The sequence below is a fragment of the Cynocephalus volans genome, chromosome 14, assembly GCF_027409185.1.
Source record: "Cynocephalus volans isolate mCynVol1 chromosome 14, mCynVol1.pri, whole genome shotgun sequence".
NCBI classification, from domain to species: domain Eukaryota; kingdom Metazoa; phylum Chordata; class Mammalia; order Dermoptera; family Cynocephalidae; genus Cynocephalus; species Cynocephalus volans.
The window spans coordinates 27,043,272-27,071,135 of NC_084473.1; the positions used below are offsets into that span (position 1 = coordinate 27,043,272).

Here is a 27,864-nt window from a genome sequence, read left to right on the forward strand (position 1 = left end):
CTTTTTCACATTAGCTTGGAGAATAGATCTTACGTTTGTCTCTTTCATTTGAAGGATAGCTCATCTCTACATAGAAAATATTTTAAAAGTACAATAATATTTTAAAGGCTTCAGTATCATTTTTGAAATGTCAGAGAAACTAAAATCTGTCAACTCTTCAGTCTGTGGGCCTGGCACAGATTGCAGGGCATTTAACTCTCATGGCCTGGTTGTTTCTCATCAGACCAAATTCCCCCCAGCTTCTGCCCTCCTGCAAAACTGATTGGAGGACAGAATTCTTATTTACATTCTGGGGCTTTGCACTGCCTTCAAATTTGTGTCCCAGAATTACAGAGAAAAATGCAAATTTGGTCTTCCAGAACTGAGAAGAAAAGCCTTTTTAAAGCTCTCCAATTGAGATTAATTTCTAGTCATACATTTTCTTTGAGGAAAAAAAAATTATAATAACATTTTCCCAGAAATATAAAAATCAGTCAATTTTTCTTATCTGGTTCCCTTTCATTAATTTTACTTGTCTTTTAAAATTGTCGTTCTTCTGTTTGCTACAAATGAGGACAGTATCGGCTGCTTTTAGAAACAATTTCTTCAAATGAATTTCCATAATTACATTGGAATCTATCTTTATAGCCAGTTTTGTTGTGGGTTTCTGTTAAAATGGTTTTCTGTTTTTAAAATCAAGTATACAGAACTGTTTTCATCCCCTTTTTAAACAAAGCACTTAAGCAAACTTATCATCTGTTTTTCTTTTCCCAAAATAACATTTCTGATTTTGCCTTAAGCCTGCAAAGTAAGCACTGTTTTTATAAATTGACATAAACCCCTGTTATATAAATAGAATTGTTTTACTTTTAAAGGGTACAACATAGCTATCGATACCAATTGTGTCAAGGTTATTTCAAACCCTTTATTCTGCACTTTTGTTAGCAATGGAAAAAATTCAATGCGGCTACAGCCAATGTAAACAATTTGGTGGGGGGGGTCTCTCTTTCCCACTGTTTCTTTCAGCCATTATGAGGACAATATAAGGAGAGTGTTTTCATGTTAGAAACTGATGGATAAATGACTAACTTTCAGATGCCTAGCTTAATGAGTTCACAATTTTTTTGTAGAAACTGTCATTTAGTGATAACAAGGAAATATAAAAAAGCAAAATAAGATCTATTGTAGCACTCTTTATTCTGAATATTAAGATTTTTAAAAGAAAGAATTAAGCATTATCCTGCCTTTTCAATAGGAGCTCAAGATAACCAATAACTTCTTTTGGAGAGAAAAAGCTCTTCTTTACAGAGAATGTCAGCTAATAAATGGAAAAGGAATAATAGAATTCAAAAATCACCACTTTGCAGCCCCTAATAAAATAATTGATTCAGACAAGAATCTCCAACAGATACTAAAACCAGGAGGTGAAAAGTTGATGAGGAACTAGATCTTCATGTGCTTTAAAAGGTATACCCACAGATTACTCACTATGGCAAAGGGAAACATCCCTTTACAGTGGGGTGGTCTGGCTGTCATCATCTTAACCAAGTGATCAAGCCAGTATCACCTGTGAAGTTTTCTTGCCAAAAATATTTAACCTGAATCTAATCACACATTTAGCTCTAACTTCCAATATATAGGAAATAAAGAGAGTAAAGGAAAAAGAAAGGGAACAATCAGAGAAAAGACTAGTCCAATCTTTTTGAAAAGTCAGTGTCATGTATGCATGTGCAGATACACACATGTGTACATGCATACACACACTCAAGGAGGTGTTATTAGTCTAGATTAAAAGACTTAAAAGGCATTAAAAAAACACCAATAAAATGCCTGATTCTTTAAATTGTATACTGCTTAAAAACAAACATGTTGGGGACAATTGGGAATTTTTGAAAATGGACAGGATAATAGATGAATGAAGAGAATGACTGCAAAATTTGTTGTGTATGGTATGATATTGTGCTGATGTAGGAGAATGTCTTATTTTTTGGAGATACATACTGAAGCACTTAGGGGTGACCTGTCATGATGTCTCTAATTTCCTTTGAAATGTTGATGGGTAGATAGGTAGGTAGATAGATGGCGGGATAAAGCAACTAGGCAAAATATTCATCAGTGTTGCATATAGGTGGTAGGAATATGAATATTTATTTTACTATTCTTTCTACTTCTCTGAATCTTTGAAATTTTTTTACAATAAAGCACTTAAAAACTTCCTACTCCACCTCTCTGCCTTGGGCTCCTATTGCAGGTGCAGTATGTGATTCAAGGATATCACAAAAGAAGAGAGTACATTGCTGCTTTTCTCAGTCACTTTGGCACGTAAGTTCTGCTCTGTTTAAGCCATGTACCAAGGATGCCCTCACTTGCTGGTGACCCTAACGTGGGGACTTGATTAAAAACACAGCACTTAGTTCTTACATATGATACATTTTCAGTGCCATTTTGGTTCTTTGTGGTGTGTTGCTTATGCCAAAGCTCCAAGGAAACATGTTTTTAGCATTCTTGAGCAATAAATAGAATCAAACATTACCCCTAGAGCAGCAGCGTGACCAGCTCTAAAGGCAGCAGTATTCCTGGTAGTAACCCCCACTTGTGTTGAGCTCCCTGCAGAGTGCACAGCACTTTCACCTCCACATCTCACAGCAGTCATGAGGTGAACCCAGTGGAAGTCACACTCCTAGAAGAGGTGGAGCCAGGGAAGGAACCTTGTTTCTCCAGGACTCAGGTCTCCTGACAGGATTCCACTGCCAACAGTGCCACACAGATTTGGGAAGAAAATCTAGCATTAGATGCAAAAGTGGTGACTCACACTTGAGATTACGAGTTAGAAGAAGGCACTGAGAGGGAAAAGGGAAGTGGGCGACTGCAGTTACAAAGTGGGCATCTCCCACTGCTGCTGTCTTGTGTGTTTGCCCTTTCCCTGTGGCTGCCAGCGGCTGTGCCACTCTGCAGCCCTGTGTCCTTACATGATGAAAGGGGCCTCATCAAGCTTCTCCTGGGGCTGAGCTTGGTAGGAGAGGCAGTGCATTTTCTTCAGTCTTTATATTTGTTGTTAAATCTCATTCTTTTTCAGTGTACATTTTTGTGTATGTTTTTTTATGCGTATGGTATAGTAATACAGTAGTACTTGTATACAATTACTACTAAATTATATATAGATACTACTGTGTTACCGTACTGTATTCATACTAAAGATGATTATGAGGTTGTTTTTGCCTATGGGATGCAGGATCTAAAAAGTGTAGATATCAGTGTTATAACATGTTGGGTTAATTATAAATTCATAGAAATATAAACTGGTGAATAGAATTATTGACTTAAGTCAGAAGATCTGAGTGATATATCAGCCTCTTTGAACAGATCACTTAGCTTTCGATATCTTAATTTCTTCACCTTTACAAGGGGTACAACCATTCCTTCCTACTTAAACTGGGAGGTTGTCAGCATCAACAGTCTGACTGGTCTGATTCGGCCAGGGAGAAGGCATCTCTAAGGACATCAAATTCTTCCTTGTATGGATGAGAGAGAAAATTATTCCTGTCTTCAGTGTTTGGTTATTATGTCCTCAATGTATGTCATATTATGGTGACACCCCCCAGGCACTCAGCTCTTGAGGAAAATGGATGAGGTGAGCCTACCAGAATCCTGCTTGGCCCCTTCAGTGGTCAGGAGCTGTTCTCCCATGACACACGAGGTGTGCATCTCCCATCTGAATCCAGTGTCTAATGTTGCTGCTTTGTCTTGAGCCCAGGGGGGAGGCCAGGGGGACACAAGTGAAAAGAATCCGTGTACTTTGCAAGAAAAGTAATATATAACCCTAAATTTAGTAATACACGTTACTGTTTGGTGCCCAGTGAAGGTGAGACTTAATCACTGTACAGATTGTGTGGTAACATTTGGCATTATAGGGTCATTGCTGACCTGATTTCTTAACTTGTCCTTTTATTCATAGCTAGTAGCAAAAACTTGCATAGCATTTTATGGTTTATCTTGTTTTTCACAACCCTGTAATGAAGATTGCATATATTATTATACTTGTTTTATAGATGAAGAAACTCGGGCTCCAAAGGTTAAGTGACTTGCCTGGGTCATAGTATGTAGTAAACGGCAAAGCTGTGACTTAAATCCAGAAGCTCTCATTCCAAATTCCATGCCCTTCTTGCAGTATTGCTTACTTACCTTAAATCTGTCTCAGATTCAATAACTCTGACTTCATGAATATATTCTTTACTTGGTTTCATCTCTTTTATACCTTATTTTTATGAGGGTTTTTTGTTTGTGTGTGTATGTTTTTTGTTACTTAGAGGTGTCGTGGAATATGATGCAGAAGGCTTTACAAAACTCACTCTGCTGCTGATGTGGAAAGATTTTTGTTTTCTTGTACACAGTGAGTATTCTTTTGCTATCAGCATATTAGTACACATTTTTAAATGTCCTAAGTCACATGTAAAAATGAGTACAAGAACTATTAGTGTCCCAACTTGGTTCCTTGTACTTAAGCATATGTATATTTATTGTGTGATCTTAAAGAGAAAACATCTTTTGACCAGTGATTCTCAACAACTAGGGTGATTTTGCCCCTCAAGGGATGTTTGGCAATGTCTGGAGACATTTTTGATTGTCACAACTGGGGCAGGGGGGTTACTACTGGTATCTAGTGGATAGAGGTCAGTGATGCAGCTAAACGTCCTGCAATGCACAGGACAGCCCCTCACAACAAAAAAATTATTGAACACAAAATGTCAGTATTGCCAAGCTGGAAAAATCCTACCCTAGACAGATTTCTGTTTCAAAATATTTTTCCAGTATCGGGTCTCAGAACTTTCAGGATTACTCAAAGCATACCAGCTTTGATCATTTGGTTAGTATCTTTATTAAGTGAAAAGTCTACAACTTTGATTATATATAATACATAACTTAAAGGTGGGGCAATGTTTTAATGCATCTGCAACATCACTTCTTAGTGTTTTTCCACATAGTAGGCATACTTAAATGGCTGTTGTATTATATTAATCAATCAGTCAATAAACGTTGGTCTAATTTTTCCTAGATGGATAATATTGAGTCTCTTTTGTTCATTTTCTTGTTCTATAAAAACCAGTGATCCATCATGTCAGATTCAAGTTGTAAGTCAACCAAGACCTTCATTCTTTAGTCATTTGGTATGAAAAATGCTTGGTCTTCAAGCCAAAGGCAAAGGAGTTCCAGCTTTCCCAGCTCGAGTTAGAGAAAAGCAGTAGGGTTGAGTTGACTTCACTCAGTATGTAGAACTTACCCTATACTTAAATAAGCTTTTTCAGGAAGAAAAACTTTGGCCCTTATTTAATCAAGGTATCAGACAGTATAAAGAGATTGACTTTGGGGGATTTTTCTTCAGATTTACCGTGTTGGTTGTGATTTGCTTAGGTAAAAATAGTTTTCAAATTCATTTTTTAACCTGATTGCACACCAACAGATAGTAAGAGAAGAAAACCAAAAGTGTCCATAGAGGCAGAGGGAAGAAAGCCTCTAAGTAAAATCTTAACATGGTATAATCCACACAGAGATCATTCAGAGTTGACCACACTTTTAAAGAGTTGGGCATCTCTGCCCTTTAGGTGTTGCCTGACATTCGTCACCTTCACACAGTGCTTTGTATGGAGCTCCTGCTTGGTAGCTCATGATACATTGGGGCCATCTTCTCAAATGCATCTGAAAAATGCAAATATATCACTTTGTATTAATGATGTGCCTAGGTAAAAAGAGAGTTGGAGAGGTAAAGATTTTAATCTTGGGTGTGCGTCTGATGACACCTTGTCCAAATCACTAGGACAAGCCTCCCTCTACTTAAGTCTCCTCATATGTATGTGGGGGAATGGTGGTTGGATCTCATGGAGATGTCAGCATGTGGGGCTGAACCTACAGAATGGGGCCTGTTGAGGAGGAAGCCTCACAGTCAAGGCCTTCTGGCAATCTCCTCTTTGCTCACTGACTCCTGTGGCCCTACTGATGGTAACCAAATATTGGTGCTTCAGCCACCACTTTTGATTCTGACCTCATGTGTCATTGCTTTAGTTTTGTATTCCAACTCTTAATTCCTTTGTGAGACCTAACTTCCTATTTGCCACATCCACTTCACTCCACCACCTTCCCACTGATTCTATTTCTAACCTGATAGCTTGACCCCGTATCCTGATGGCCTCCATGATGCCAGATGTCATATCATGTAAAACATGAGGAAAAACACATTCTTGGCATTGCTCGATTCTAACCTGTTTTCCACATGCAACTCAAAGATGACTATTCTAGAGGTGGCTAGCAAGAAGAAATTGTCACTTGTAGTGATGTTCAGAGATAAAAGAGCATGCAGCTCCCAGCTCCTGTCGGCTCTCTTGTCCATGCATTCAGTGTTATAGCAATTGCTGGTGCTTTTGAAGATCTATTCCCCTCGGAATATTTTCCCCATGGTACCATGTGTCCATTATTTCTTACAGCTCCTTCTCCACCTTACTATTCCAGCTTTTCTAAATCAGAGTTGCAAAATTGAGTCCCAAAGTCATATGTTCACTTCATTTTGAATTATCTTCTTCAGAAACATAGAACCCCCCTGGCACTCATTAGAATAGCTACAAGGACCTTGGGACTTGTTTAATTTACTTTTTCTAAAGTGTCTCCCCAGGCCGTCACTCCTTTCCTCCCCAGGCTGTTTGCTACTATCTCAGTGTCACTGCCCACACTCTTGGCTCTTCTGGTAGACAAGACTTTTTCTATGGATCCAGGGATTTTGATGCTGTTTCTGGCTCCATCACTCACTCACAGCCTGTTTTTAAGTAAGTTATTTGACCCTTCTGCTTTTTTCTTATCTAAAACATAAGACTTGCTATATCAGAGTGAAGCTTGATTAGATAATATGTTTTACTTTGTCATTCAGTTAAGCATCTGACACTTACCTTCCTTTGGAGGCATCTGCTTGCTTGGTTACAACACCGAAGGGACCCCTTGTTCCCTTTTTTCCTTCTATGAAAATGGGAGGTAAATGTGAGGTGGCAGAGACTTTACAAAGAACATTGCACTGAGTTATTCTGAGATCTCAAGACGTAAGAAAGAAGGAAGGAAGTGCCTGGAGATAAAGCCATAGCCAGTCTCCTGTGGGTGGCTCCACTACTTCTCAGAGGTTGAAGACCTAGCAGGACACAAGATAGCACTTCTGCTCTCCCCTGTCTCTCTGTCCTCCCAAGCCCAGGAAGACAGCTATCGATAGGGCAGGTGATGGCAATAATTCTGAACATTTGGGATGCTAGAGGAAAGAGGCACTCTTCTCTTGAGGCAGATGGCTCTGACCTCAGACTTGCTGGAGTGTGCAGAAGCAAGAATGCCTTAGGGAAAAACATTGTACATGTTCTGGGACCTCTCAGTAGATACTGCAGCATCCTGGCATTCTGACAGTTCCAGGAATGGGCACTCTGGCCATGACTGTGGCCATGGAGCTTGTCCACCCATTTCCTCCTTCCTTCTTTCATACATTATCAGTGTATCTTGAGACTTTGAACAATAGCAGGATCAGAAACTTGTTCCCATCCAGAAACTGTTTTCAGGGAGTTTTCCTGGCCATCATTTATGGATTATTCATAGTAGTTGTGTAGGTAGTTCCATATTTGCCAAATTTTGTTCTCACCCCTGGAGGCAGATGTTATCTTTAAGCCAGTAGCTTTTCAGAGCACCAGGTGGCAAGAGAACGAAATAGCAGGCGAGGTAATATAGACCAAAAGCAACCACTGGGGAGAAGATGCGCTCTTTTTCTTGGGCCCCAGTCAGGTGCACTGGAGGTAGACACAGAGGAGGAAGCTGCCAAAGGTAGCAGAGCTGCTGCTTGTAAGGAGAGAGTATGGAGATCTGTGACTTCCAAGCTAATACGAGAGAAACTGTAACTGTATGAGAAGCTGTCTTTTCCCATTACTTGTAAATCCTGGGTAAATGACCCTTTGAGTCATCCAGCCTGGACCACAGGCCATGTCTCCCTAGTAAAATGCCTTTAGACCAAAGCTGACCTTTTTTTTTCTCTTCTCAGCCTCTACCCACAATCAGTTTAACTCAATTTAACTGAGTTCCGGGTTTACTGAGAACTTACTACATGCTCAGTACTGTGCTAGGTATTAGGGGGTATAAGTCAGTAACTCAGGCTTGACCTTAAGACCCTTGCAGTAGCATAGCACAGGAGTTGGAAAACTCCCATACATAGTTGTTAGGGGGGAAAAAAAGGAAACAGCAGAATATGCAACAGAGATAGTATATGTCTTACAAAACCTAAAATATTTACTATTTGACCCTTTACATAAAAAGTTTGCCAACCCCTGGTCTAGTTGATGAGAAAAGACATCAGATAAAGTTGAAGTACAATGGTATGCATTTTTAAAAACAAATATTTTATGACTTGCCTACTATATGCAAGGCACAAAATATATATATGAGAGAGAGACCCTTATATGTTATATATTCAGCAGTGAGAGAAAGAGAGAGAAAAAGAGAGAGAGAGAGAGAGAGAGAGAGGCCCTTTCTAATGGAGTCTAATGAGAGAGACAGACAATAAAGAGGTAGACCAACAAATATATAAATCTCAAATGGTGACAGATACCATGATGGAACAAAGCAGGGGGCTGGGGTAGAGACTAAGAGGGGGCCGATTTGGGGCTAGTTGGAGATCTCCCATAGAAGGTGACATTTCAGCTGAGACTTTAATGAACAGCCATTCAGGGAGCCAGGGAAAGAGATTCCAGGGAAAGGAGTGAGCTGTGCCATAGCTCCAGGGTAGCAGAGCACTCTGCTTGAGCCAGTGTGGCTAGCCACAGTAAACAAGGTAAAAGTCATTTGTGAATTTTTCTAAGCTACATTTTTTGTTATTTCTTAGTGGCTTGTTCTAGAGATTACACAGTCTTTAACACAGTCTGCTTCAGGTTAATAGTGACGATTCTGGTGAAATATAACAACTTTGTTCCTTTTCCTCCCCCTTGTTTGTGCTGTTAATTGTCCTATATATTAAATCAATATATGTTAGAAAGTAAACACAGCAATACAACTTTTTCTATAATTGTGAAAAACAGTCTTATATTTTTAAAAGAAGAAAAGAGAAAAAGCATTGTCTTTGTATTTTGCTCTGTCCATTATTTCCAAGTGTATCTTGGCAGAACTTTGGTTGCTTAATTACTCCATTTCATATTTGTTAAGGTGGATGCAGGGCTCATGGGGTATAGCAAATGATGAGTTTCTTACTCTGATCGTTTTCTATATTTTAAATGATTAATGTTCACACAGATTTTTAAATACTCTTCTTTTTGTATTTGTCTTTTTTTGTTCATTCATTCATTCATTCCTTTATTGGTTTTAAACTTATATTAGGTACAGAAAACAGTTATGTTGTTTTTCACAGAGCTCGGTTTCTGGTAAGACTTTTTTTTTTTAAGCCAGAGGAAATTGATAACTTCAGACTAATTCTGCTAGTCATTTAAATAATTCATTCCTCACAGGCCTGTAATCAAGGCCAATAAATTAGAAATCAGAACAGCTTTTGAAACTTTAAGTAAAAATCAGAGGCTTCTGTTTGTTGCTACAAATGCTCCTTCCAAGCTCTGATTTTGTCAGGCTATGTGATTCCTAGTATAACCAAGGAAGTTATCTGCATTGATGTTGCTGTCACCTCGCAACTAAGAGGCAAAGGTATGATAGCAGCAGCCACTCAGTTCCTGAGCAAAGTGCTGTAGACTTTTATCTCCCTGCCACAGAAACAATGTTTTGTTGTAGGATACTTAGCAAGCGACAAATAAAATGACTACTAGATAATTCAGTAAAACCAAAACTGTGAATGTTTCTCAAAACTTGCTTACTTTTTTAGATACAAATCATGTTTTTATGTAAATGAATATATTTGAAGAGCAAATCAGAATCAGTGCAGTGATTAAAGTTAGGAACCACAATGGTATGTATTAGAATTCGTTTCAAACTAAATTTATAAAAAGTATATTTTTTTAGAATTAGCATGTTTACCTCATACTAGGCATATATAAGGAATCTTAGTTTAATTTTATCATTTCTAGTATTAATAATTATCAAAGCAACAGGAACAAAAATTTATTATGAACAAAAAGTGAAACCAATCAGTTTTCTACATTCTTCAAAATAATAAAAGAAAATCTTTTAAATGTCTTTTTGCTTTAATTATAAGAACTATTGGGTCCTTTAGATACTTTAAACATTTTGGTTAATTTTTATCCTGAGACTTCCTTGAAAGTGGTTAGCTCTGCTAGGCAAAGAGGTTTTCATCTTTTGATTATACACACAAGCATACCCTACTCAGGGTTTACAACGCAGAGAGCTCCTCTCCTTTAGCAGCCTCTGTCACTGTTTTTATTCAAATTGAAACTTGTTTTTCATCTTTAGAGTTTACCTCCAGAAAGTCTGCTTTGTAATTTATGTTAGTTTGAGAATTTATTTCATTAATCTTCATTGGGAGCTTCATTGTAATTTACATGACACCTTTTTAATGATCTTAAAGGGGTTTTTTTTTTTTTTTCTGTAAGGAAGGAAGTTATAAATCAGATGTACAACATGCAGTGATTTTTTTCCCTGTACTCTCTTAAATATGTTGTATGATTCTTTTCGGTTGTAATTATTGGATTAAAGTAATTGCTAAAGTGAATTTTTCTGATCAAAGAAAGTTCATGAAAACTCTTACAGTGATTTTGACTTAAAAATGTATGCAGCTGCTTTCAAATTAACTAATTGTAACCCAAGAAAGCATCTTTCTCAATGAAAAAAGGAAGCTGTTTACAACGAGTAACTCTTATGGTGTTAATCTACTTCTATATAACCTTTTCTCAGAATTAATATTCAAGTACTATTGACATTGTTGAAGCATTATTTTGATGCAGAACTTTTGCTGTTGTTGAAGATAATAGTAATAATAGTTAACAAGTATTGAGTGTGTACAGTTCACTGATGACTAGTGATGTTGAGCAACTTTTTGTACGCTTATTTGCCATTTAAGTAAGTTAATTTGTGAGGCGTCTGTTCTAATCTTTTTTTTCCTATTTTTGGTTGGGTTATCTTATTTTTGAATTATAAGTTCTTTGTACTTGTGTTTGGATACAAGCCCTGTGTCAGTTATGTGTTCTGCACATATTTACAGAGTCTTTTCATCATAACTTTCTTTCAAAGAGCAAAAATTTCTAATTTTGAAGTTCATTTCATCACTTTTTAAATTTATGGGCCATTCTTTTTGTATCCTGCTTAAGAAATTATTGCCTAATCCAATTTACAAATAATTTCTGAATTGTTTTCTTTTAGAAAGTTTATAGTTTTAGATCTTAAATGAGGGTCTGTGTTCCATTTCCAGTTAATTGTTTATGGTATGAAGTAAAGGACACAGTGTTGTTTTTTTTTTTTTTCAATGTGAATATTTAGTTGTTCCAGCCTCATTTGTTGAGAAGACTATCCTTTCCCCTTTGAAATACCTTGGCACCTTTATCAAAAACCAATTGACTGTATAAGTGTAGATCTAGCGGTATTTTGTACTCCTGCTTCTGTTCCATTCATCTGGGTCAATGGTTTCATTTTATAGTGTCTTTGAAATCAGATAGCGTTAAGTCTTTTAACCTTGTACAAGTTCATGGAGAGGTTCATATTATCCTTTAACTCCATTTTCCACAAACGTTTTGAAGTACCCTTGTATTTCTATTTTCAAAATTATGTAGGCAGTTTAGATACGTTGCCTTCCATATACATTTTTGAGTCAGCTTGTCAGTTTCTTTTTAAAAAAAAAAAAAGCATGATTGGGATTGCGTTGAATCTGTAACTCAATTTGGGGAGAATTGCCCTCTTAGAAATATTGTTTTTCAATTCATGAATATGGTATATATTTCCATTTATTTGGATCTTCTTTAATTTCCCATAGCAATGTTTTAAAGTTTTCAGTATACAGGTCTTGCATATCATTTGTTAAATTAATTCCTATGTATATTTTTAAGCTATTGTGAATGGAGTTTTTTTAAATTTTAATTTTCTAATTGCTCACTGTTATAGAAATATACTTGATTTTTGTATATTGACCTTTAGTAGATTCCTTAGGATTTGTATGTACATGATCATATATGCAAATAATGATGATTTTACTTGTTCCTTTCCAATGTGTATGTTTTCCTTCCTTCCATCCTTCCTTCCTTCCTTCCTTCCTTCCTTCCTTCCTTCCTTCCTTCCTTCCTTCCTTCCTTCCTTCTTTCCTTCCTTCCTTCCTTCCATCCATCCATCTACCTTTTAGTGGCCTCCAGACCTGACCTATGCAATAGTTTAAAGTGCAATGCTAGGCACACACCAGATATTATGGGAACACAGAAGGGACACCCAACCCAGTAGGACGGAAGGGTTTGTAAGAGCATTTCAGGTAGAGGGGCTAGCATAAGCAAAGGCACTGAGGGAAGAAATCGTAGAGTTTATGTGAGGAACTCTTAAATGGTTTACAATTTCTCATATGTTTTGTGGATCGCAGGGAATGGTGAGAGATTAAGCTAAGAGGCAGTCAGAGGCCAGAACACAGATAGCATAGTATTCCAGACTGACAAATTTGACTTTACCATGAGGATAGCAAGGAGTTATTGATGAGTTTTAGGAGCCTGTGGACATTGAGGTGAAGAAATGAGTGAGTGAATATTCACATAGAACACATGTGCGGTGGAGGCTCTCACCATCTTAACCTGGAGTCCATTCAAACCTAGAGACCTCGTGGTCATCCCCAGTGCAGATGATTCTGAACTATTTGGCCTGACTGAACCCTTTTGTTCAGTTATACCACAGTCTAAAAAATGAAAATATAAAAACCTCAATACATCAGTAGGCAGGCATCTTATTGGCAACCTTTCTTCAGTCTCAGTAAACCTCATGTTTTTTCTCCATCTAATCCACTCTCAATCAGAGGTTGCCAAGATGATAAGAAATGACCTCTAGTAAAGGCAATAATAATACCGTTGTTATATATCAATAATATTATTTATCAAGTGCTCACTATATGCAAAGTATTGTACTAAGTACTTTACATTCATAATTCCGTATAATTCTCTCAACAACCTTATGAGGTTGGGCTACTTATTATTCCCATTTTACAGAAGAGGAAACTAAAGCCCTTAGAGAAAAAGTAACTTGCCAGAAGTCCCATAGCTAGTAGTTGAAGGAAACAGCATTTGATCCAATATCTGATTCCAGATCTCTTGTTCTCAACAGTTCACTGAAGCTTCCCAGTCCCTGTGCTGGGGCACACAGCTGGGTTGGGGATAGGCTACAGAAAGGTTACTGATCTCTTCAGTCCTTGGAGGAGTAGGAATCCACAGCCAGTGACCTCTGCCAGCCTCACCCATTTTTCCCAGTGTGCCATAAAGTAGTACCATTTTCTGGGTGAGTACCATGATTTGAAAGAAGTTGGGGAGCACAGTGCAACTGTACTGCCTCTTCTATAACAATTACGGGTCCCCAGATAAGTATATAGTCTAGAGAATCCCAACCTCAGAGTACACAGTGGGAGGGATCCTAGTTTCCAGTTCCTTTCTGCAAATGAGGTGCTATAGGATTCCCCCGTGTTACCTCTGATGCTCCCAACTGTGAAGCTGTCTCTGTGCTGTGAGTCTTTTGAACTCTCCCTAGTGTTGAAAAGGGGGATTAAGCATATTATCCATCTCCAGGGGAACCATAGTACCTGCCAGTGATCAGCAAACTTTGCATACAGGTGAGCCTAGTGAAGATAATTGCAAAAGGGAACCCATCAGTGTGATTGAGGCCAGGGAACTAGCAATTATATTCGCATTTTAAATGCCAACCACCCACCAATCTCTATCTAAATCATTGTCTCCACTTAGCTTTGTTTCCCAATAAAGATCCAAGTTTATTTTCATGCATTTTTCCAGCTAGCCTTGCAGAGTAGACATGGAGTCTTATATAAATTTATAGGCCTTAACATTTATAGAGATGGAGTTTGCCTTTTTTGTACTCCCAGGTGAAAGTTGGATTTAAGCATATTCTGTGTGCCAGATATCATGCCAAATACTAAAGATATAAGGCTTAATGGGACATTTCCTTTTCTAGAGGAACTCACAGTCTGATATACTCATTCCCTGAGGCTTTTCCCAATGAGCATTGTCTTTTTAAAAAAATCTCCTTGGCTAAGCTAATATTTCTCATTTTTTATTTGGCTATATGCTTGGAAACCTCATATATGTTGTAAACTGTCTCCTACGTCAGACACATTAAAAGAATTTGCAAAGTTTATCCTTAACTCCTGGTTTCATTGAGACTTCCGAGATGAATTGCGGTCTCAACAAAGCATCTCCAAATGGCATAGCCTTTGTTTTATGTTGGAAGAATGGAAGGGGCTAAAGCCCTCAGTTCAAACTGTTCCACCACAGCCAGTCACTGAGAAGATAGAACCCATCTCGATGGGACGGTGCTGGAACACTGTATTTACAAAAAGATGAAAATATGCTCAATTGACCTCTAACCAAGGGACAGAACACTTCAAAAGACCTGTCCTTCCGGGAGGTGAACAGCCCAAGATTGCAGACTCAGTGGGCTCCACAGAGAGTAAACAAAAAGAGAGTATACATTCTAATGTTCAAAGACAGTTTACTCCAGTGGCATTCATTGTTTCCATTATTCCAGAGATTGGGGGGGCCACAGAAAACCAACACAATCAGAAAGAACTGCTTCTTTATTTCAGCTTTTCAAGTTTGGTCCTTTTAACAATCAGAAAGTCGTCTGAAACAACCAGATTTAACTTTGGTATTCTGAGAGATAGCATTAGTTTTTTAAGCCACATGTGACCCAAGGATGTACTGACTAGTGGTTATAGTGAAGAAGCGAGAGTAAGAACCTCAGCTTTTACTTCTGATCTCATTTTGTCCTGTAATGTGCGTACAGTTTTCCCATACAAGGCAATAATATAATTCAATTGATTGGTGTTCTTTAAGTGACTGAAGGTGTAGAAAACTGAAAAGCAGGAGTAGTTGCTACAGCGGTCCTCTCTCCATGACGCCTGGGTATTTCCAGCTTTGGGGGACAGGAAGGGAATAGGGATTGGCCAAAATTCTCTGACATGTGCAGACTTGTTCATGCACACACATACACATATGCATGCATGCATTCACACTTGCATACACACACACACCCCAGAGATAACACTCAGCTAACTTCATATTCCTGGAACTAGGGCTTTAAGAAAAACAAAAAGAAGCTGCCCCTCCCCACCCCACCCCCATACAAAATATAGGGACCATCCCTGAGAATGTTCCTTTTTAAATTTTTTCATTTTACTATGAAAAGGCAATATATTCACCAATTTTTTTTAAATGCACAATATGAAAAGTGCCATCCTCACCCCTGCCCAATCCACCCTGTGGCTCTTGTCACTTTTGTTAGTTTTTTAAAATTCAACTTTACAGAATTTCTTTATGCAGGTAAAGTAAATACAAGTGTATAGTCTTAATTTTTCTTTCTTATATGAAAAGTAGCATATTACACACCCTGTCTGCACCCAGAGCAGGTACTTTTGGTGCCTTGTTACCATGAATGTGCAATTTCTATCCTCCCCTCAGTCTTGGTCACTGAGTTAACACAAGTCTCAGTGCCTGTGGCCTTGCAGCTCTTCTTCGCTAATAAATTGAAGGGATGTGTGTTATGCTGCTGTCATTCCCAAGTTGTTAGAATGTTTCTTCAATATCAGTTGTAAGACTTTACGATATTTCAAAGTATGTTCCCATCTATCATCTCCTTTAATTTGATCCTCCCCAAATCCCATGAAGTTGGTAGGGCAGGTATTGTCCTTGTTTTTAAGGTGAGGAGACCAAGGGTAAAGGGTTGGCATTGAATCACACATCCAGGTCTAAGGGCTGTCCTCTGTACTTGATGCCACTTTATTTCTGTTTTCCAAAAACAAGAGAGAAGCTGCCTTCCGCAGTTTTAATATTTCTCCATATTTACCATATAGTCTTTCATTATTTTAAAAAACTATTTATTTTGAGATCATTGTAAGTTCACATGTAGGTGTAAGAAATAATATGGAAGTGATAAATATACTACTTATTCTAATTTGAATATCACATATTGCACACTGGTATTGATATTCCATGCTGTACCCCACAGTTAGGTACAATCAACTATGTCCCAATTAAAAAAAAAATAACGTGGAGAGATCCTGTGTACCCTTTACCCATTTTCCCCCAATGGTAACATCTTGAACAACTGTAGTACAGTATCAACAACCAGGGTATTGACATTGAGACAATCAAGAGGCAGAACAACTCCATCACTACAAGGATCCCTCCTGGTGCCATTTTATTGCCACAACTCCCTCACTCCTTTGTAAGTGCATGAGGCAGAGCCCTCCCCACCCCCAGCTCTGACCCATCTTATACATCCACATCCACACACACACAAATGTACTTTGAAATTGAAGTTGTACTAATCAGGAAAGCCTAACAGCTATAACAGGCAACCCCCAATCTCTGTGCCTAACACAGTAAATGTGTATTTCAGGCAATATCAGTTCAGTGGTCGTCATTAGAGGTGGGGGGAGGATTCTGCTTCATGCAGGCATTCTGGGACTTGCCCTCTTCAGTTCTTTGATTCCAGGTCTAGAAGTGGCATTTATCCCTCCCACACACAGTCCATTGGTTAGAATTCAGCCATTTGGCTCCTCCTCACTGAAGAAGACTGGGAAATTGTTCAGCTGTGCCCAGGAAGAAAAGAAAAAACATTGATGAGCACGTGTACAAGAATAGTCATGGTGGCTGTATTAGTCCATATCTGTTGCTTATAACAAAATACCTGAAACTGGGTAATTTATAAAGAAAACAAAAAATTTATTTCTTAGTTCAGAGGCTGAGAAGTCCACAGTCTAGGGGGCACATCTGGTGAGGGCCTTATTCTGGTGAGAACTCTCAGTAGGATCCTGTGGCTACCAGAGTGTCATACAGTAAGCATGAGCTGAGCAAGAGTGAGTTAACCTTCTCACTCACTCTCCTTATGAAGCCATCAGAACCACACCCATTACTCCATGAATGGATCAATCCATTCACAAGGGCACAGTCCTCACAATCTAATCATCTCTTAAAGGCCCCACATTTCAGTTACCAACATAGGCTATCGCACCCTCCTAACACTGTTACAATAGAGATTAGGTTTCCAGTATACGAACTTTTCAGGGTACACATTTAACCCATAGCAGTGGCATTGTTAGTTGAGATAAAAACTAAAGAAACGCCATAACCCAAATGTTCACTGACTGGGGAATGGGTAATAATGTTACATTCACATTATCATACAAACGTTAAAATGATAAACTATATTACATACAATAAAGGTTCATCTTAGGCTAAAATCCAAAAGACTCTGAACGATAAATGCTGGCGAGGTTGTGGAGAAAAAGGAACTCTCATACATTGTTGGTGGGACTGCAAAATGGTGCAGCCTCTATGGAAAATGGTATGGAGGTTCCTCAAACAATTGCAGATAGATCTACCATATGACCCAGCTATCCCACTGCTGGGAATATACCCAGAGGAATGGAAATCATCAAGTCGAAGGTATACCTGTTCCCCAATGTTCATTGCAGCACTCTTTACAATAGCCAAGAGTTGGAACCAGCCCAAATGTCCATCATCGGATGAGTGGATACGGAAAATGTGGTACATCTACACAATGGAATACTACTCAGCTATAAAAACGAATGAAATACTGCCATTTGCAACGACATGGATGGACCTTGAGAGAATTATATTAAGTGAAACGAGTCAGGCACAGAAAGAGAAATACCACATGTTCTCACTTATTGGTGGGAGCTAAAAATTAATATGTAAATTCACACACACACAAAAAAACCGGGAGCGGGGGGGGGAAGAAGATATAACAACCACAATTACTTGAAGTTGATATGACAAGCAAACAGAAAGAACATTGTTGGGGGGAGGGGGGGAGGGAGGAGGGAGGGAGGTTTTGGTGATGGTGAGCAATAATCAGCCACAATGTATATCGACAAAATAAAAGTTAAAAAAATAATAATAAAATAAAAATAAAATAAATAAAATAAAATAAATAAAAAATAAAAAAATAAAAATAAAATAAAAACAATAAAGGTTCATCTTAGAAACTTAATGTTGACTGAAAAAAGTAAGTCACAGGAGACATACAATATGATAGAATTTTTATATAAAAAGCTCAAAAACAAGCAAAACCAGACAACTTATTATTTATAGATACAGAAATCTGCGTTAAATCCATGTTTTTAAAAAAGTGAAGGGGTATTAAAGAGGCATTTTAGGATAGTGGCTGTCTCTGGGAAGAGAAGCAGTGAGACTGAAAGGGGAGAAGAGGCACACAGGTCGCCTGAGCCTGTGGCTTATGCCTTTCTTCTAAGAGTGAGTGTAGATTCAGGCATGTTCTGTTTTTCCACTGTGCTTCAGAACGTGACTGTGTGTTACAAGTTCTTTGGGTGTATCAAATAATGCATAGTAAATTTTAAAAGGATGGATTGAAACACTATAATTAGTAGTAATAAAAATAAATCTTGTAAGAATGCGACAAGAAGCACACTCATACTTGAAAAGGTGGTTCTTATTAATTGGTTTTTCTAATGCTGTGAAAGTGACCCACTTTTGAGGTCTACCTAGGATCACAAATGCTGGCCCCTATTGTTTTGATTAGCCCAGTGCCCTGGTCATAATCCTGTCTGGTTCTCCTGCAGTTTTCTTAACTTTCCCCACAGTTTCCCTAAATCACACTCATTGACTCAGTCATCTCCAGAAGCTCAGTGTGCAGTGCCTCTGGATGTCTGTTGTGGAGATTATTTCCCGGCAGGAAAATCCTGCCAAGCTATATTATGATCCTTCCCAATGAAAGGTGAGTTTGCATATCTAAATTTACTAAATACCATCCCTTTAAAACTATCTCATACCTACAAAGATGTAACCAAATCCAACATTTCAGCAAACAAAAGCTGAAGCTTGTGCCGACCCCGTGGCGCGCTCGGGAGAGTGCGGTGCTGGGAGCACGGCGGTGCTGGGAGCGCGGCAGTGCTCCAGCCGCGGGTTCGGATCCTATATAAGGATGGCCGGTGCGCTCACTGGCTGAGCGCGGTGCGGCTGGTCACACAAAGACAAAAAAAGCTGAAGCTTGTAACAAACAAGAATAATTGCTATACAGTTATCAGCAGAGGTACATGCCCAGCTTCCAGGGTAACCAAATTACTTAATAAACATGTCAAATCTCTTTTATCTTAACATGAAAGACCTGAAGGAATCACCACAGTACTAGTTGCCAGCTATGATCCTTCCCTTATCTGGCTGCTGGCAAACTGTCTGTAAATAATCAATCCAGAACAGTCCTCTGGGTTCTTTTCTCTTAACTCTCTTCTCCCTTCTCCTCTCCATCTTGGAAGTCTTAGCCTTTGCAATCTCCACCCTCTGTAGGAGATCCTGTGCTCTCTGCACCCAGAATGAGTCAGCATATGGATGCTTACCTGCGTTTCCAGGAAAATGGACTGAGGTTATCAAAAAACCCATCTGTCCAACCATAGATAAAAATCAAGGTATTTTATAGCAACCCAGATATTTAGCTCAGCAGCCACACTGTGGAACATACAATACAACTCCTTTGGGAAATACCTTGCTGGGGAGTGACTTTTGGTCTCCTGGGTAAAATGTTCACTTCTCAGACAGCAAGCCCTTTGTAAAAGGGAAACAGACTCTGTCAAAACTGGGTGGTGGTGAGATAAAGGCAGGCCACTCCTGTTTGAATGTTTGTCATTTTGGTGGGGATTTTGTTTAACAAGGTTCCTGCCTTATCTGTCTTCTTTCAGATTTATAGCTCCTGAGCCCATAAAAGGGAGGCCACAGATGTGAACATGCGCTGTGGGAAGATTAAAAACAAACCTAGGCTATTCAATAAAAATAATCTTGAGATACAAGGGGTCTTCAAAAAGTCATGGAAGGATTCATATTATCTTTCAGTTTTATTTTTCCATGAAGTTTTTGAAGTACCCTTGTATTTTGGATTTTGTTTTTATTGTCATTTTTTTAAACATTGAACATCACATCAGGGGTTCTAATAGTATTTGACTAATAGTACTTAATAGTACTTGGCTAACTATACATATTATGAAAATGCTGGAAGGGATATTGCCTTGGTGTTATGTATAGCATGTGTGCTATTTTTTTTTTTATTACTCTATGCGGGGAAACAAGGTTAAATCCATTATTATAATTCAGTTAGAAATTATTTTTGTGGAACACCTGTCTTGGGCCAGGTGCATGAATAAGATAGGTCCCTCCCTCATAAAACTTAAAATCAGAAAATCATCATTATATCTCACCATTCCAGAAAATAATATTTAAATTATCTGTTCTAAAAGGACTCGATCTAGGAACAAGCTCATTAAGTGGTGGTATATGGCACCTACGTTCACACTCTGTGTGGTCTTTATTCTTTGGAGAGCGTTTTGGTCACTGCTGCTATTGGTCATGTATTTGATTGTACCTAAACCAAATACCACCGTGGTCTTTCCTGAACCAGGAGTCAACCTGCTGTTCACCCAGATGGCATGACTATTCCTTCATCCTGTTGATATCTTCTCCGGTTTCTACAGAAGAGAAAGTCTTGGCCCTCAATCCAACTCACACTAATAATCGTCCTCATGAAACTCTGCAAGATAAAAATCATGATTGCCATTCGACCACTGGAAAGTTAGAAAGCAGAAAGATTTAGTAGCTTGTCTACGATTCCACAGGTGGTAAATGCAGAACTGGATTTAAACGAGGTCCCAAATGTCCAAATTCAAACACAGCTCTTTCTGTTCTGCCTGGCTCTTCCTCACACAATGATGTAATGCTATTATGTCTTGATCCTTATAGTGATATGATCTGCTAGGGGTGCAGGCACACTGGAGTTTACAGGTGTAGATTATGTTCCAGAGCCTTGGAAACAAGAGAGGATATGTATTATCTGGTTTTCCCAAATTTGGGAGATGGCTGTTCATAAACATACAGCTAGATCTCAGTGGAATGCTTGTCTGGCAGTGTTTGAGATGAAAGGAGGCAGCTGCTTCACATATATGGATTTCTTCAGAAGAACATAGGCCTAAGGTCTTGGGATTTTCACTCATCGTCCCAAATAAGGGGATTTTTGTAAAGTCGAGGTGGATGAGTGTGTCTGATTTGGTTGATCCTCAAGCTGGACCAGAGTCACCACCAGCCACAAGGGCAACTTCCTACTGCATCACGGAGATTGTTCCTTCAAGGTCTCCCCGCCCAGGCAGTGATCCAGCATGACCTCCTCTCCTCATGACATGGGCCCTCATAGGGATGGTTGTGCTTCCAACTGCAGTGAGGTGACTCACTCACAGTCTTCAAATGGTTTCTGGTTTTCTTTTTCAAAGAAAGAAATTTTGAGAGAGCAACCTGTCAACTCATTGTCAAGGAAACAAGCCTCCTAAATATTTATGTCCTTTACATTCCCCAAGTATTCCATTGACATATCAAACATTAAGCAATCCCATGCTTTAAAAAGGATTTTAGACAAATATAGAAGGCATGTATCACATCAAATTCGTCCATTATGGAGCCATTAGTTAAAAGAGCAAGGACCAACCAGGCAGGTTACTGTATGATGTAATATTGGAAGACTGCATATCAGCTTGAAAATGGTAGGATTAGAATGGGTTCTCAAGTATCATTGTATGTATGTATTTATACTTAAGCCTGGTAATTATCCTTAGGTTGTGACCTTTATGCTAATCAGTAACATTTAATTGTCTCAAATGATCGCTCCGTTCTGGACACATGGTAGAATTCAGAGGTGGTTCCTATTTTCAAGGCCATTAACATTCAGTTGGCATGTGTTTTGAGAGAGAGAGAGAGTGTATATGGTAAGTATAAATACATTTTGAAAGTTATGTTGGCCAGTAAAGAATTAGGAAAGCATCCAAGAGAAGGTGGTTTTAAGATTTCACTTTAAAAGGAGGGTATGACAGGAGACAAGAGATTCTTCTAGTGTTTAGACCAGTTTACTATTCACAAAAGTAGCAATAGGGGTCCATGACTATACTATGTTCAGAACTATAACGCAAAAGCCTAAAAGAAATCAAACACTTATTTATGATAAAGTCACAAAAAGCTAAATAAAATATCAAGATTTTTGTTTGGGGTTTAGAAATGTGTCAGCTGGGTCTAGTAATTTGGATAATTCATGGGAAAATGGTCATTAGGCAAAATCCTTTAAAACTTGTAGCTTTGGGGAGTGAAGTGAGGAGGGATGGAACCCCATTTAATAAAAGAGGTGACCTATTGCTTAGGCAAAGGCTCAGAGAACAGGAAGGCAGACCTGGCTCAACTCAAGGATTCAGACCTCAGCATAAGTCAGAACAGTCAAATCAAGGTATGGTTTGATAGAAGTTTACATTTGCTGTAAAGGACAGTGGAGGTGTAGCAAGAAGCCAAGAATTGGACAGATTTATTCAGTTTGACTGCAGACGCAGAGGGCTCCATAGAGTAAACAGATAAGTTATTGAGCCTGTCCTGTGTCCTGTGGAAGTACAAGATGACACAAGAAGGGGCCTGCTGTCAAGTTCCTCATTGTCTCGCAAGGAAGTCTGTGAGACCAAGAAAGCCCAAAGTGGTATAGAGACTTCCAGAGTTCTGTGGGAGTCAGAGAAGGGAGCCCCTCTCTCTGCCTGAGGAAGCAGGGGAAGGCTTCACAGAGACGCCATTTGAACTGGGCACTGACACGGCCGGAACAGCTTGTGGAGAGATGAGAGCTGTGGGGACAGGGAGGGAGGAAGGGCCCAGCAGTGCCAGTCCTCACTTGGAGCTGGGAGACTACCACACCTCATCACAGGAGGTCGTCCTCAGCCCTCCTGCTCCCAGCCAGGCTTTGGGGATGCCGCGAAACTTTTTCACTCTGGCTAGTAAGGGTAAAAGAGCTAACACAGGCACATGGAGCTGATACAACATCCCAGCTGAGCAGACAGTGCTTACCCACTTCCCTGGACTGAAAATCTTCTGCTCCACCTAGCTTTTAGTGGTGGGACCAGGCTTCCGTGAACTGAGGCTTCGCACCTTGGGATGGTGTGTCACCTCTCCCTCTCTTTGCCCTGTCACCCCCTAGGCACCACATTGTGCAGTGCAGTGCAGGGTTCCTGCCCTGACTGTACGTCAGAACTCGGAGCCTGGAACAGTTCTGATGGCCCAGCACCTCCCATCTTTCTCCTCTCCCCACCCCCCTCCATCATTGAATCAAAAGTGGCTGGCGGAGGGAGGGGGGGTGCTGAACTTGTAGGTTTTTGAAACAGCTTCATAAGTAAGTCTGATGTACTGCGAATCTTGAGAATTACACAGATAGTAGGTCAGCACTCATCTCACAGTCAGAAAAGCTAGGTTCAGTTCTCAGCTCCACCACATACTGGCTGTGAGACTCTGTTTCCACATCTGTGAAATGGGATTGATACTTATTCTGCCTACCTCTCAGGGTTTTTGTGAGGATTAAATCACATGAAAGCAAATTGGAAACCTTGCTGTGCTATGGAAACATAAGGTGTTTGCACTCCCATACCTCTACCCTAGCTGGTAATCAGTCGCCTCACCAGCTGGTCGGTCTCGCGCTCTCGTGCCCTACCACCACATTGATCGTCTCGAGATACCACGTGTATCCGGTGGCTTCTCAGCAGACAGTCTCACCTTGCCTTTCAGACTGTCTTTCCCACCCGGCCTTAGCTTCTTTGTTGACCTTCCTCGACCGCCTCATCTTTCTTGCACCATTTCTTAAAACCTGTCTCCAGATTAGCTCTCTATCCTGAGCACCTTCCACCCCTACAACTCTTGATCTGAATAATGTAATTATGAGACTTGAGCATATATTATCTTGAATGGGTCTTTAATTGTTATGTCTTTGCTTTATTATTCTGGTTAATTTGCTCACTGACGTCCAGGACTGAGACTAAACCATATTTTAAATTATTCTTATGCACAGTGCAGAGGACCTCCAACAGTGTTAGGCACTCAGCGGAGGCTCAGCCAACACTTGCTGAAATGGGAGAGCACCGTTACAGAGCAGTCTATAAAGTACTTGCTTTTACAGTGTCTCTTTTCCCTTTCTCAGCCCAAGAGGTATATGGTGGTATTTCCTGCATTTTGCAAATAAGAAAAGAGAAGCTTAGAGGGGTTACATAATGTTAAACTTGGGGGAATGAAAGGGTGACAAGAGGGCTCTGTGTCCCAGAGGGGAGCCAGAGTGTGGCAGAGCCCACGGTGGAGTGTAAATGTGAAGGAGAGCTCCTGCATGTAGTACACAGGCCATGGTGGGGGCCTGGGCTGAGGCTGAATTAGCGAAGATCTTGCAGAAGTGACCAGACCCAGGATGTTGCAGTAGGCGCCACTGCGGGGGGTGGCTGCTAACGAGGATAAAGAACAGAATTCATGTGACTCCAGCTGACTTACTTGGTACAAGTCAAGTGAATAGGAGTCAGAAGGGATTTAGGTGACTCAGCCTCTGCCCTGCATGAAGCCAGGCAGTGGGCTATGCAGCCCATTTCCTGGGGAATTTTCAGATGGACCAATGATTTCATCTTTCCATTCTTTTTTCGTCTTCTTTTTTTTTTTTTTTTTTGTCTTTCTTGTGACCGGCCGCACCGCGCTTAGCCAGTGAGTGCAGCAGCCATCCCTATATAGGATCTGAACCCGCAGTGGGAGCGCTGCTGTGCTCCCAGCGCCGCACTCTCCCAAGTGCGCCACGGGGTCGGCCCTCATCTTTCCATTCTAATGCAGCTTCACACACTGGAAGAGATTGTTCACATGGCCATCTGGATAAGACCAAAGGGTCTGATCTTTTATTTATTTATTTTTTTGAAAGTGTGTTACTTTATTTTATTTATTTATTTATTTATTTATTATTATACATACATGTGGGGTACAATGGTGATTTTCAATAATTTTGTACACTATGTGGTGGTTAAATCAGTATAGTTGGCTTATTCATCATTACAATATGCAGTCATTCTTTGTGTCTGTTGACCAATTCCTCATTAGCCCCCCCTTTCTTTCTTTCTCTCTGTTTCTATTGTTCATTTGTTTATTTATGGATTCAGTTCCCAGTTATGAGTGAGATCGTGCAGTATTTCTCTTTCTGTACCTGGGTTGTTTCACTTAAGATAATTTTCTCCATGCTTATTCATGTTGTTGCAAATGGTAGCATTTCATTCTTTTTTATGGCTGAGTAGTATTCCATTGTGTGTATATATCACAATTTCCTTATGCAGTCATCCATTGATGAACATTTAGGTTGGTTCCATCACCTAGCTATTGTAAATAGAGCTGCAATAAACATGGGAGTGCAGGTATACCTTTGACCTGATGTTTTCTGATCCTCTGGACTATCCCCAGGAGTGGGATTGCTGGATCATATGGAAGTTCGATCTGTAGTTGTTTAAGGAACCTTCATACTGTTCTCCATAATGGCTGTACTAATTTACAGTCCCACCAACAGTGCGAGAGGGTTCCTCTCTCTCCACATCCTCACCAGCATTTGTTATTCTCAGTCTTTTTTATAATAGCCAGTCTGTTTGGGGGAGGTGATATCTCAGGGTGATTTTGATTTGCATTTCCCTGATGATTAGTGATGTTGAGCATTTTTTCATATACCTGTCGGCCATTTGTATGTCTTCCTTTGAGAAACGTCTATTCAGCTCCTTTGCCCATTTTTTAATTGGATTATTTGTTTTTTTGCTGTAAAGTTGTCTGAGCTCTTTGTATATTCTGGATATTAATCCCTGGTCAGGTACATTTTTTGCAATATTTTCTCCCATTCTGTAAGATGTCTTTTCACTCTATTGATTGTTTCCTTTGCTGTGCAGAAGCTTTTTAGTTTGATATAATTCCATTTGTTTATTTTTTCTTTTGTTGCCTGTGCTTTTGGGGTGTTATTCATAAAGTCATTGCCCAGCCCTAAATCCTGGAGCATTTCCCCTGCATTTTCTTCTAGGAGTTTTAAAGTTTTGGGCCTTATATTCAGGTCTCTAATCCATTTTGAAATGATTTTGGTATATGGTGAAAGGTATAGATCAAGTTCCATTCTTCTACAAATGGATATCCAGTTTTCCCAACACCATTTATTGAAGGGTCCGTCTTTTCCCCAATATATGTTCTTGGTTACTTTGTCAAAGATCATCTCTCTGTTCTATTGCAGCCCCGTGCACTGAAAGAGATGGTTCACATGGCCATCTGGATAAGGCTGAGGGGTCTAATCTTTTAAAGGAGGAGCTAAAACAGCAGTGGAAGCTTTCTAGGCCTAGGGGTATTGGTAATTCCATTTCTGGCCAAACGCAAATGGGAAACCTTTACAGTCTGCTGTGACTGAAGCCAGAGTGTAGAGTAACAGTGTTTTAATATTTCAGTATTGCTGCCTACTTTATAAAGGTATAAGCTCTATGCAGTAAACTGCTCCTGCCTCCAGTTGAATTCATTGTACAGTTAACCCTTGAACAGCACAAGGGTTAGGGGCGCTGACCCCCGTGCAGTCAAAAATCTGCGTATAACTCTTGACTTTCAAAAGTTTAACTGCTAATAACCTCCTGTTGGCCAGAAGCCTTACCCATAACATAGACAGTCAACTAACACATGTTTTGTATATGTATTATGTAGTGTATTCTTACAATAAAGTGAGCTAGAGAAAAGAAAATATTAAGAAAATCATAAAACACATTTACAGTATTTATTGAAAAAATTCACATGAGTGGACCCGTGCAGTTCAAACCCACATTGTTCAAGGGTCAACTATACTATTGCCTAACTGGGACAGGCCTGGGGTGAGGCCCATGAGAGCTGGCAAAAGACCAGTGGGCAGGCCTGAGGGCTGGAAAGCTACGCAGTAAATGGGTGGAGTACCGAAGCTTAGCTGTGTGTCTAGCGAATTCAGGGCCTGGTGAGTGATCAGCTCCTGGGAAAGCAAAGATTAATATTTAATACATATGCATTTATTAGCGTGGCTGGATCTTTGGTCAAAAATGTCATAGCTTGGGATTTTCAAGTAAATAAAATTACTGATATTTCTCTTTTAGTAGCCAATACGCACCCCTCACTGAAAGAAAAGTGCAGGGTCTTTCATTAATCTTTAGCCTGAAATATTAAAATTCTACTTTTCATAAGCTGGTAGAAATAGCTTTCAAAGAATTCCTTCCTCTACTCCCATCCCAACCCCTGCCCATGTCAAAGGTTAGAAGTAGCCATATTTTCTTTAAAACACTTGATGGAACCTCCTCCCTTCCCCAAGTCTATCAAATTTTGATAGGAAAAAAGGGGGGGGGCTAATATGACAAGATTTGTACCTTCACAAGTAAAAATTACAATTTACTGGGTAACTTGTGGAAGCTTGTTAGGTCGACGTGACTCACTTGCGTAGATGAAGTTATTTTTAGAGATGTAATTTGTACTGTTTAGAAAAGAATAAAGAGATGGTAAAAGGCTAGATCACTCATTATAGTTTACAGAGCTCATGAACCCAGCATCCATGCAAAAGATGACTAAGCAAGGGGTCGGCTGGTACTTTCTCTCAGAATTTTACAGATGTGAGTCATCCACTTTAATCTGCAGACACAGCATTGAGGTACCTGTGACTCAGCTCTCATTTACAAAGAGCACCAGAATTCAATTCTGATATATTTTTGTAGTTAAGTCGTGAGGAAATTACACACCAAAGCAAAATATGCCTTTGTACCACACAGCCGTAGGATATTTTTTAGCAAGGGTTGATTTATCTTCATTTCTGGCCTTTGGAAGAATCTATCTGTGACCCACGCTGGGTAGCATGCCCATTCAATTTGCTGCCAACCACTGC

At 39.5% G+C, this 27,864-nt stretch overlaps 1 protein-coding gene across 3 annotated transcripts in view; it reads left to right on the forward strand.

Moving 5' to 3' along the window:
- BABAM2 (BRISC and BRCA1 A complex member 2) overlaps positions 1 to 27,864 on the forward strand; it is a 427,256-nt gene that overhangs the window by 344,631 nt on the left and 54,761 nt on the right. For 2 of the 3 annotated variants that reach the window (XM_063078471.1, XM_063078470.1), the window contains exons 9-11: positions 2,231 to 2,301; positions 4,287 to 4,369; positions 6,630 to 6,791. In XM_063078471.1, coding sequence (XP_062934541.1) covers positions 2,231 to 2,301; positions 4,287 to 4,369; positions 6,630 to 6,791 — 316 coding nt within the window. The remainder of the gene's footprint in view (positions 1 to 2,230; positions 2,302 to 4,286; positions 4,370 to 6,629; positions 6,792 to 27,864) is intronic. The other variant, XM_063078472.1, reaches the window with a different exon arrangement.